The following is a 12,746-nucleotide window of genomic DNA, read 5'->3' as shown; positions in this document are numbered from 1 at the left end:
GAAAATGTGTGAATTTTGACCTCCTGTTAGCCTAACGTAGAGTTGTTGTTGAGGTCATCACGGAGAGGGAAGAGCATGCCTGTGGAAAGACTCATATGAAATATATTCCTATTACTTACAGCCAGCGTATCATTTATTTATTTATGACCGAAAGACTGACACAATTCTATCCATCATTTTGACATGTGAATTACTTGATGTGTGTTCATTTATGAAATTAGGTATAATTATTTGGGTTATTACTAGAGTAAATGCGTACTCTCTCTGGGAGGTTATGTCACACACAGTCTAAAGCCATAATTCATTCCAAATCCCTCTCTGGGAATCACATCAATTACAGTAGTTCTCGATAACAGCAGGGGTTACTGGAGTATGGCAGTTGAAATCCCAGCTGAAATAAGCATTGAAGAGAGACCCAAGGAGAGACAGACAGCCAGAGGTACACTGAGTGTACAAAACATTAGGATCACCTTCCTAATATTGGGTTGCAATCCGTTTTTCCCTCAACAGTCTAAATTTGTCAGGGCATGGACTCTACAAGTTGTCGATAGTGTTCCACAGGGATACTGTCCCATGTTGACTAATGCTTCCAAAAGTTGTCAAGTTAGTTGGATGTCCTTTGGGTGGTGGACCATTCTTGATAAACACAGGAAACCAAGCAGTGTTGCTATTCTTGACATACTCAAACCGGTGTGCCTTGCACATCCTACCATACCCCGGTCAAAGGCACTTAAATCTTTTGTCTTGCCCATTCACCGTCTGAATGGCACACATACAGGATCCATGTTTCAATTGTCTCATGGCTTAAAGGTATTATTTAACCTGCCACTTCCCCTTAATCTACATTAAATATAGTGGCTTTAACAGTTGACATCAATAGAGGATCATAACGTTCACCTGGCCAGTGTCGTGGAAATTTCCTGTATTACCAAATCATGAGAGCAAACCACACACAAGTCAGAGTTATGTCATAAAGTCCATATTTAATTATATGAGATTTACCATAGCCCTGTGACTCTCCGATCAATTCAGTGTCTATAAATGAATTCTCTGAGAGTCCTTACAAAACAGTTCTTAGTATAATTCATAGCCAAGACACACCCATCTCAACTCACATGACGAAACACAGATCTCAGGAACATTACAAAGGAAGACTTTACTTGAGAGAGGAGTATCCCATAGCTAGATAGCATTCGCTATGAATTATCATTCAGTTTGCTCTCTTAGCTTCATATGGTATAGGGGACGCTTGTGTCCCACTTGGCCAAAAACCAGGGAAAATGCAGCGCGGCAAATTTATATAAAATCTAACTTTCATTAAATCACACATGTAAGATACTCAATTAAAGCTACAATCGTTGTGAATCCAGCCAACATGTCAGATTTTAAAAAGGCTTTTCGGTGAAAGCATAAGAAGCTATTATCTGATGATAGCACAACATTAAACAAAGAGGGTAGCATATTTCAACCCTGCAGGCGCTACACAATTTTTTAAAATTATACCTTTATTTAACTAGGCAAGTCAGTTAAGAACAAATTCTTATTTTCAATGATAACCCACTGTTCCTAGGCTAACTGTCTGTTCAGGGGCAGAACAACAGATTTGTACCTTGTCAGCTCGGGTACATGAACTGGCAACCTTTTTGGTTATTAGTCCAACGCTCTAACCACTAGGCTACCCTGCTGCCCCAAAATGCAGAAATAAAATATAAAACATGCCTTACCTTTGACGAGCTTCTTTTGTTGGCACTCCAGTATGTCCCATAAACATCACAATTGGTCCTTTTTGTTCGATGAATTCCGTCCATATATATCAAAAATGTGAATTTATTTTGCGCGTTTGAATGTGCAATTGTCACTACAAAATATTTCAAAAGTTGCCTATAAACTTTGCCAAAATATTTCAAACTACTTTTGTAATACAACTTTAGGTATTTTTAAACATTAATAATCGATCAAATTGAAGACGGGTCTATCTGTGTTCAATAAGGGAACACAACAACCAAGCTACTTTTGAAGTCTTGCGCAACTCTCAACAGTATTATGCAGTTCCTAGGTCGCCCTACTTCTTCATTGCACAAATGAATAACCTCAACCAAATTCCAAAGACTGGTGACATCCAGTGTAAGCGGTAGGAACTGAAAACAAGTTCCTAAGAAATATCGTTTATAAAAAATATCGACCTAAAAAAAGAGAGAGAGAGAGATTCAAAGTTGACCCATTTTGTATACCAACCATATTATGAGACATCCATGTCATCGCTGTAAAAGATAAACGGTTGAGTTTGATGTCTTACAAACAGGGTTTGAATACAAATTAAACTTTTTTTAAAAAACATGTTTTTGTCCATTTTCATATTCGCAAAAGTTGTAGGTTATACTCTATTTGACATCTGAGGTTTTTGTGTTGTGCCCGCCAATCGGTTGAGAAGCAACATGCTCTTGAATACAGGGTGGGTATCATTTCAATCACAGAAATATAATGAACCTATCTATGCCTTCAGACCACAGCAATTTAGCTGTTACACCATTGCAATTTAATTTGAATTTACATTTTCTATTTACATCTTCTATTTACTACCACAAAGATTGATGCCGGTCCACCCACAGTTGAATGTCAACTTAAATGTTTATCTATTCTATATTTCTATGGTTTCAATAGGTTTCCTATAGAGGATTGACAGTATAATTTAAAACCGATATTCCCATTCAAGTCAACATTCTCTGTGTGGATCTCCAACCATCTCTGTGGTACCATTTGAAAGTTTAATAAAAAGAATGAGCTAAAGCACACAAAGAAGTTGCTAGAGGTGCTGACTAACGGCAAGTAAACTGTAGGATATAACAACAAAAAAAAAATATATGAAAAGCAATGTTCTGGAAATGATTTTTTTAAAATGGACAATACTGTCTGTATGCTTTCAAATTGTATCAATCTCAACCGCTTATCTTTTCCAGTGACAAAGACATGGGTGTTTGATAGTATGGTGGGGTATGCAAATTGGTCAACTTTGAGCACCATTTATCTCTTGAATGTTTTGACATTCTACAATGGGTAAATATGTATGGAAAGTTTTGTTCAAATCAAAAGGGTTTCTGTCAAAGTGATTGAATTCAAATGGATTTACCCAGATTCGTTTGAGAATGGCTGTACATAAGATGGTGGTCTGAGTCGATACAACTTAGTGGCCTTGTGTCTGACGTCAGCCAATAAATGCAAAAGCTTAGCTCTTTTGAAAGGATATTGTTACAGTTGTGGGTTTGATAAGGCTTACAGTAGTTCTAGATACTACTCAAACTATTATAAATAATTGACTGGAACAGTGTGCCAGGCAAGTTATTTTATTGAACCCTCTTTCATAATGATATAGAAGCTTCTAAAAAATTACTTGTAACTGAGTATCATTTTATTACTGTAACTTTTATTACTGTCACGTTCTGACCTTAGTTCTTTTATTTATGTCTTTGTTTTAGTATGGTCAGGGCGTGAGTTGGGTGGGTTGTCTATGTTCATTTTTCTATGTTGTGTTTTGAGTTTGGCCTGGTATGGTTCTCAATCAGAGGCAGGTGTCATTAGTTGTCACTGAGAATCATACTTAGGTAGCCTTTTTCCACCTGTATTTCGTGGGTGTTTATTTTCTGTTCTGTGTTTTATGTATGCACCGTACAGGACTGTTTCGGTTTCATTTCATTCTCTTTGTTTTATTATTTAGTGTTCTAAATAAATATAATGAACACTTACCACGCTGCGTATTGGTCCTCCGATCCTTCTTACTACTCCTCCTCAGAAGAGGAGGACGAGAATCGTTACAATTACTGTTTATTACCTTTTTGCAAATATGTTGTTATGGATGATTAAAATTGACTTTGAAAATGTACTGTTCCCTGCCAGACTGAATATGCCATGAAGAACCTTGAGGCTGTGGAAACAGTGGGCCTGTTCTTTCAGAGCTCATTGATGGGATTCTTCAGTTGGGAGGAGCAGAGAGACAAAGCGACAGAAGCAGAGTTTCAGAAGGTTATGAACCCTTACATCATACCAGCCTTAGAGCAGGTCTCAAACATAATGCACATTACCATTTTTTAAATAGTAATTTAGGTCATTTCATTGTCATTTAGAGGATGTTTTATTGTGAAGTCTTTTCTCCCACTGTGCTACAGTATTTCTTTAGATTGATGTGGTCATGTCTGCCCCACTCAAATAGGCCTAAAATAGTCTCCCAATGCGACCCTTGATGTACCTCATGGTATTCTCAGAAAATGTAATCAAATGCTGTACATTATTAACATTCAGCTCACATTCCCTGAGACTCCCCCTACTGAAGTATAATTTAGGGCGTGGATAAAGAAATCTGAAGTGCTGTTACAAAACCATACAGAATCTGGCCTCTAGGTTCACCCTAGAAGACAGCCAAGACAATACCCATATGTACAATACATGTTGTACTGTTTTATGTTGATTTGCTGCTCAGAAAAGGCTGCCTGGTTAGCAGAGTATAATGAGCCATACCATGTGCATAAGTGGTGGTGTTGTATGGTAAAGAATTGTTCAGATACTCACCTTGTATTACATTCATGTCCCTGTGTTTCAGAGTGGTGGTGGGCTGCAGCGCCTGGTGAGTGGCCTTGGTTATCAACTGCAGATTAACTACATGTCAGTTGTGTCCAGTGTGAAGAGTGCCCCTCAGACCACCTTTGGCTTGGCTAAGAACGGGCTGGGTGCCCTGTTGGAGACCGTGGGCAGCGCCCGGGATCGTGTGGTGAACAGCATCTCCTATTATGTTATGGTGAGTCACTCCGTCATCCCTGCCATCCCCTGATTTGATTTGGCCCTTACATGCATTGATTCTGTCTGGCTTACCCTTCACTTGAACCCCTCATGTGGGGAAAGGAGGGAGCTGCTCCATCCCCCAACCATGTGTGATCAGCTCAGCTCTTCAGAGAGGGCTGTATCACGTACTGTAGGACGTAATCAGATCAAGAAGTGGTTAGAATGCTCTATTTAGCATTGGGCTAAATCATTGTCACCAAAAATTATGAAATGTTTATTTTAAACGTGTGTGTGTGTGTGTGTGTGTGTGTGGATTTATTTTTTTTATTAGTGCCTTCAGAAAGTATTCACACACCTTTAGTTTTTTTGTCACTGGCCTACACACACTAACCCGTAATGTCAAAGTGGAATAATAAAATTCAACTCCTTTGTTATGGCAAGCCTAAATAAGTTCAGGAGTAAACGTTTGCTTAACAAGTCACATGATAGGTTGTCTGGACTGGGCAACTATTGGTAGATGGGTAAATATATAAAAAACTGATATTGAACATTCGTTTTGAGCCTGGTGAAGTTAATTACACTTTGGAAGGTGCATCAATACACGTCCTTCCTAACTCAGTTGCCGGAGAAGAAGGAAACTGCTCAGGGATTTCAGGTTACTTTAAAATAGTTAATGGCTGTGATAAGAGAACTGAAGATGGATCGACAACATTGTAGTTACTCCACAATACTAACCTAATTGTTGACAGAGTGAAAAGAAGGGAGCCTGTACAGTATAAAATATATTCCAAAACATGCATCCTGTTTGCAACAAGGCACTAAAGTAGTACTGCAACATCTGTGGCAAAACATTTCACTTCTTGTCCAGAATACAAAGTGTTATGTTTGGGGCAAATTCAATGCAACACATTACTGAGTACCACTCTCCATATTCAAGAATAGTGGTGTCTGCATTATGTTTTGGGTATGCTTGCAAACGTTAAGGACTGGGGAGTTTTACACAATAAAAAAGAAGTGGAAATTGAGCTGGGCACAGGCAAAATCCTACAATACCTGGTTAAGTCAGCTTTCCACCAGACACTGGGAGCAGGACAATAATCTAAATATAGATAGATATATTTGGTATTTTTAAGTAGAAATGTCGACATGTCCAAAATATGTTTAAACTTAAACAACTAAAAACATATGTAAACTCAGCAAAAAAAGAAACGTCCCCTATTCAGGACCCTGTCTTTCAAAGATAATTCGCAAAACTCCAAATAACTTCCCAGATCGTCACTGTAAAGGGTTTAAACACTGTTTCCCATGCTTGTTCAATGAACCAGAAACTATTAATGAACATGCAACTGTGGAACGGTCGTTAAGACACTAACAGCTTACAGACAGTAGGCAATTAAGGTCACAGTTGTGAAAACAGGACACTAAAGAGGCCTTTCTACTGGCTCTGAAAAACACCAAAAGAAAGATGCCCAGGGTCCCTGCTCATCTGCGTGAATGTGCCTTAGGCATGCTGCAAGGAGGCATGAGGACTGCAGATGTGGGCAGGGCAATAAATTGCAATGTCTGTACTGTGAGACGCCTAAGACAGCGCTACAGGGAGACAGGACAGACAGCTGATCGTCCTCGCAGTGGCAGACCACGTGTAACAACACCTGCACAGGATTGGTACATCCGAACATCACACCTGCGGGAACAGGTACAGGATGGCAACAATAACTGCCCGTGTTACACCAGGAACGCACAATCCCTCCATCGGTGCTCAGGCTGTCCGCAATAGGCTGAGAGAGGCTGGACTGAGAGCTTGTAGGCCTGTTGTAAGCAGGTCCTCACCAGACATCACCGGCAACAACGTCTCCTATGGGCACAAACCCACCGTCGCTGGACCAGACAGGACTGGCAAAAAGTGCTCTTCACTGACGAGTTGCGGTTTTGTCTCACCAGGGGTGATGGTCGGCTTCACGTTTATTGTTGAATGAATGAGCGTTATACAGAGGCCTGTACTCTGGAGCGGGATCGATTTGGAAGTGGAGGATCCGTCATGGTCTGGGGCTGTGTGTCACAGCATCATCGGACTGAGCTTGTTGTCATTGCAGGCAATCTCAACGCTTACAGGGAAAATCTTACAGGGAAAACATCCTCCTCCCTCATGGTACCCTTCCTGCAGGCTCATCCTGACATGACCCTCCAGCATGACAATGCCACCAGCCATACTGCTCGTTCTGTGCGTGATTTCCTGCAAGACAGGAATGTCAGTGTTCTGCCATGGCCAGCGAAGAGCCCAGATCTCAATCCCATTGAGCACGTCGGGGACCTGTTGGATCGGAGGGTGAGGGCTAGGGCCATTCCCCCCAGAAATGTCTGGGGATTTGAAGGTGCCTTGGTAGAAGAGTTTGATAACACCTCATAGCAAGAACTGGCAAATCTGGTGCAGTCCATGAGGAGGAGCCGAACTGCAGTACTTAATGCAGTTGGTGGCCACACCAGATACTGACTGTTACTTTTGATTTTGAACCCCCCCCTTTGTTCAGGGACACATTATTGCATTTCTGTTTGTCACATGTCTGTGGAAATTGTTCAGTTTGTCTGTTGTTGACTCTTATTGTCACGATCGTCATATGGAGTAGACCAAAGCGCAGCGTGGTGTGAATGCATATTTTAATGATTAAACGGAAAACACGAAGTACACCAAACAAACAAACAAGATGAACATGACTGCTAACGAAACACTGTGCTAACGTGCAACATGACATAGACAATAACCCACGAACCACAATACAAAACAGGCTACCTAAATATGGTTCCCAATCAGAGACAACGACAAACCACAATACAAAACAGGCTACCTAAATATGGTTCCCAATCACTGATTGAGAACCATATCGGGCCAAAACACATAAAAACAGACTAACTAGACATGCAATATAGAATGCCCACTCATACCACACCCTGACCAAACAAAACAGAGAAACAAATAACTCAAATAATGGTCAGTGTGACACTTATGTTCATAGGAATATTTACACATGTTAAGTTTGCTGAAAATAAACGCAGTTGACAGTGCGAGGACATCCCTTTTTTTGCTGAGTTTATAAAGTGCATTCGGAAAGTACTCAGACCCCTTGACTTTTTCCACATTTTGTTACATTACATCCTTTTTCTAAAATTTATTTTTTTAAATCCCGCATCAATCTAGACACACTATCCCATACTGGCAAAGCAAAAACAGGTTTTTAGATGGTTTTTTTTTGCTATTTTTTTAAATAAAACGCCCCGGAAGTATCACAAGTATTCAGAGCCTTTACTCATTCCTTTGTTGAATCCCCTTGGGCTGCGATTACTGCCTTGAGTCTTCTTGGGTATGACACTACAAGCCTGTATTTGGGGAGTTACTCCAAATCTTCTCTGCAGATATCTATATCTAGGTGGTGTGTGTGTGTGTGTGTGTGTGTGTGTGTGTGCGTGACTGTTCATGCAAATGTGTGTGTAATCTCCTCAGATCTCTGTGCAGTACCACCAGGCAGATGCCTGACCCTGCTGTTTGCTCGGTTGCCTCTGTGAAAGCCCTCATTATCACCCTGTGCAGAGAGAGATGGCTTACAGAGCTGTCACAATACAGCAGTGTAGCGCTCACTGACAGACAGCTCCAGACCAGAGGCACCCATCTCCTGTCACCTGACTAAGAAAGAGCTTAGATTTATTTAACAAGAAACAGAATAACTGAAACACAAACGAGTAGAATCTTTTCTGTTTATCTTGATTGATCAAATCAAATGTTATTTGTCACATACACATGGTTAACAGATGTTAATGCGAGTGTAGCGAAATGCTTGTGTTTCTAGTTCTGACAATGCTTTAATAACCAACAAGTAATCTAACCTAACAATTCCACAACTACTACCTTATACACACAAGTGTAAAGGGATAAAGAATATGTACATACAGATAGTGGAGCAAAAAAGTATTTAGTCAGCCACCAATTGTGCAAGTTCTCCCACTTAAGATAAGAGGCCTGTAATTTTCATCATAGGTACACTTTAACGATGACAGACAATGAGGGGAAAAAATCCAGAAAATCACATTGTAGGATTGTTAATGAATTTATTTGCAAATTATGGTGGAAAATAAATATTTGGTCACCTACAAACAAGCAAGATTTCTGGCTCTCACAGACCTTTAACTTCTTCTTTAAAGAGGCTCCTCTGTCCTCCACTCGTTACCTGTATTAATGGCACCTGTTTGAACTTGTTATCAGTATAAAAGACACACCTGTCCACAACCTCAAACAGTCACACTCCAAACTCCACTATGGCCAAGACCAAAGATCTGTCAAAGGACACCATAAACAAAATTGTAGACCTGCACCAGGCTGGGAAGACTGAATCTGCAATAGGTAAGCAGCTTGGTTTGAAGAAATCAACTGTGGGAGCAATTATTAGGAAATGGAAGACATACAAGACCACTGATAATCTCCCTCGATCTGGGTCTCCACGCAAGATCTCACCCCGTGGGGTCAAAATGATCACAAGAACGGTGAGCAAAAATCCCAGAACCACACGGGGGGACCTAGTGAATGACCTGCAGAGAGCTGGAACCAAAGTAACAAAGCCTACCATCAGTAACACACTACGCCGCCAGGGACTCAAATCCTACAGTGCCAGACGTGTCCCCCTGCTTAAGCCAGTACATGTTCAGGCCCGTCTGAAGTTTGCTAGAGAGCATTTGGATGATCCAGAAGAAGATTGGGAGAATGTCATATGGTCAGATGAAACCAAAATACAACTTTTTGGTAAAAACTCAACTCGTCGTGTTTGGAGGACAAAGAATGTTGAGTTGCATCCAAAGAACACCATACCTACTGTGAAGCATGGCGGTGGAAACATCATGCTTTGGGGCAGTTTTTCTTTAAAGGGACCAGAACGACTGATCTGTGTAAAGGAAAGAATGAATGGGGTCATGTATCGTGAGATTTTGAGTGAAAACCTCCTTCCATCAGCAAGGGCATTGAAGATGAAACGTGGCTGGGTCTTTCAGCATGACAATGATCCCAAACACACCGCCCGGGCAACGAAGGAGTGGCTTCGGAAGAAGCATTTCAAGGTCGTGAAGTGGCCTAGCCAGTCTCCAGATCTCAACCCCATAGAAAATCTTTGGAGGGAGTTGAGAGTCCGTGTTGCCCAGCAACAGCCCCAAAACATCACTGCTCTAGAGGAGATCTGCATGGAGGAATGGGCCAAAATACAAGCCACAGTGTGTGAAAACCTTGTGAAGACTTGCAGAAAACGTTTGACCTCTGTCATTGCCAACAAAAGGTATATAACAAATTATTGAGAAACTTTTGTTATTGACCAAATACTTATTTTCCACCATAATTTGCAAATAAATTCATTAAAAATCCTACAATGTGATTTTCTGGATTTTTTTTCTCATTTTGTCTGTCCTAGTTGAAGTGTACCTACAGGCCTTGTCTTTTTAAGTGGGAGAACTTGCTAAATTGGTGGCTGACTAAATACTTTTTTGCCCCCCTGTATATGAATGAGTGATGATACAGAACGGCATAGGCGAGATGCAGTAGATGGTATCGAGTACAGTATATACATATGAGAAGAGTAAAGTGGCATAGTTTAAAGTGGCTAGTGATACATGATACATGTATTACATAAAGATGCGTTAGATGATATAGAGTACAGCATATACATATGAGATGAGTAATGTAGGATATGTACATTATATTAAGTGGCATTGTTTAAAGTGGCTAGTGATTCATTTTTTTACGTACATTTCCATGATTAAAGTGGCTGGACTTGAGTCAGTATGTTGGCACAGCCACTCAATGTTAGTGGTGGCTGTTTAACAGTCTGATGGCCTTGAGATAGAAGCTGTTTTTCATTCTCTCGGTCCCTGCTTTGATGCACCTGTACTGACCTCACCTTCTGAACGATAGCGGGATGAACAGGCAGTGGCTCGGGTGGTTGTTGTCCTTGACAATCTTTATGGACTTCCTGTGACATTGGGTGGTGTAGGTGTCCTGGAGGGTAGGTAGTTTGCGCCCGGTGATACATTGTGCAGACCTCACTACCCTCTGGAGAGCCTTACGGTTGTGGGCGGAGCAATTGCCGTACCAGGCGGTGATACAGCCCGACAGGTGGCTCTCGATTGTGCATCTGTAGAAGTTTGAGTGCTTTTGGTGACAAGCTGAATTTCTTCAGCCTCCTGAGGTTGAAGAGGCGCTGCTGTTCCTTCTTCACAACGCTGTCTGTGTGGGTGGACCAATTCAGTATTTCCGTGATGTGTACGCCGAGGAACTTAAATTACTACCCTCTCCACTACTGTCCCATCGATGTGGATAGGGGGTGCTCCCTCTGCTGTTTCCTGAAGTCTTTGTTTTGTTGACATTGAGTGAGGTTATTTTCCTGACACCACACTCCAAGGGCCCTCACCTCCTTCCTGTAGGCCGTCTCGCCATTGTTGGTAATCAAGTCTATCACTGTAGTGTCGTCCGCAAACTTGATTATTGAGTTGGAGGCGTGCATGGCCACGCAGTCGTGGGTGAACAGGGAGTACAGGAGAGGGCTCAGAACGCATCCTTGTGGGGCCCCAGTGTTGAGGATCAGCGGGGTGGAGATGTTACCTACCCTCACCACCTGGGGGCGGCCCGTCAGGAAGTCCAGTACCCAGTTGCACAGGGCAGGGTCGAGACCCAGGGTCTCGAGCTTGATGACGAGTTTGGTGGGTACCATGGTGTTAAATGCTGAGCTGGGCAATTTATGCTAGACTAAAAGGACTGCCAGTGTAAAGATTGTAATTGTGCTTGCTTAGCGAGTACCGCTTCCTCCTAATTCGGCTCACCCTCAGGCTCACGCTGAGGCTCAAACCCAGGAACTCTGCTTTCTAGCACGTAACCTCCCTCCTGAAGCTTCTTATCAGTTACGCAACGTGAAAAGCTAGCTATTCAGCGGTGCAAGTTGGAACACTTAATGAAATCATCCAGTGTTACCGAAGTAAATTGACTAGCAGTGAATTTACTCTGCACAGTGATTTTTCACCCATTAGATGCAGAAAGAGAGGGGGGCAGGATTATGGTTACCAGCTCCCTCAGTGTCAGTCTAACTGCCTGACCAGCATAGGAAGGTCATAGTGGGTGTGCAGCCACTGCACTTGAGGAACAACTCTGCAGGGGACCTTAATACTCTGCTGGGAAGTATTCAGGCAAAGGGATATTGGATAGATGGCATTTATTTTTATCAATTAACACATTTCTTCAGGTTTTTTCTGCAGCAAAAAGGCCCACTTAGCCTTAACCACACTTTCCAGACCCCCTGCTAACCGTTTTAACTCCTTTTATTGGGAGATTGAAAGTCAATGGTAGGACAGGTTGGCATACAATGCCTTAACGTTGGACAGCATTACAATTTTGGGGATTTTGATTGCAATCTGAGATTAGGCTTAATAAAATTCTGCCTAGTCGGTTATATTAAAGTAATATTATTTGACAATATCATTTTTTGAATGCACTAACCTCGTAGCTGAGAGGTTCATCTAGCTAGTGGTTAGATGGTAGTTATTTTTTACATTGTATGGCTCCTGTACTGGAGTAAGGTGATAACTCAATGTTGTCTCAATGGTACATGTATAGACTCACTCATAAATTCCACCCTCATGATCTTTTTGGGGGGGGGTCACATTTTTTTTTGCCCTGGAAATGAATGTAAAGCACCTCAATCATTGGTCTTTAAAACGTTAATGCCTTAGGGTTCCCTTTTGCAACTTGTCAAACAGGACTTGGATGTTATTTGGAGCACCATGGTCCAGTAAGCAGTGAACATTCTTCCCACCCCACTAGTTTTCAATTCTATAGGTACAGACTCCTACAATAATATGATCTTGTTTATATAAAAAATCTTTATCATGCCTAAACATAACTATATACACAGTTGAAGTTGGAAGTTAACATACACTTAGGTTGTAGTCATTAAAAC

At 41.5% G+C, this 12,746-nt stretch overlaps 1 protein-coding gene across 2 annotated transcripts in view; it reads left to right on the top strand.

The window, feature by feature from the left end:
• Positions 1 to 12,746, top strand: part of plin1 (perilipin 1) — a 33,581-nt gene that overhangs the window by 7,854 nt on the left and 12,981 nt on the right. Inside the window, exons 7-8 of one of the 2 annotated variants that reach the window (XM_021598342.3) lie at positions 3,892 to 4,017; positions 4,592 to 4,786. In XM_021598342.3, coding sequence (XP_021454017.2) covers positions 3,892 to 4,017; positions 4,592 to 4,786 — 321 coding nt within the window. Of the gene's footprint in view, positions 1 to 3,891; positions 4,054 to 4,591; positions 4,787 to 12,746 lie in introns of both variants that reach the window. The other variant, XM_021598341.3, reaches the window with a different exon arrangement.

This window comes from Oncorhynchus mykiss, chromosome 1 (genome assembly GCF_057628025.1).
Source record: "Oncorhynchus mykiss isolate SJ-2025 chromosome 1, ASM5762802v1, whole genome shotgun sequence".
Taxonomy (NCBI): domain Eukaryota; kingdom Metazoa; phylum Chordata; class Actinopteri; order Salmoniformes; family Salmonidae; genus Oncorhynchus; species Oncorhynchus mykiss.
The sequence above is the reverse complement of the archived record's forward strand: the minus strand, read 5'-3'. Positions and strand labels throughout refer to the sequence as shown.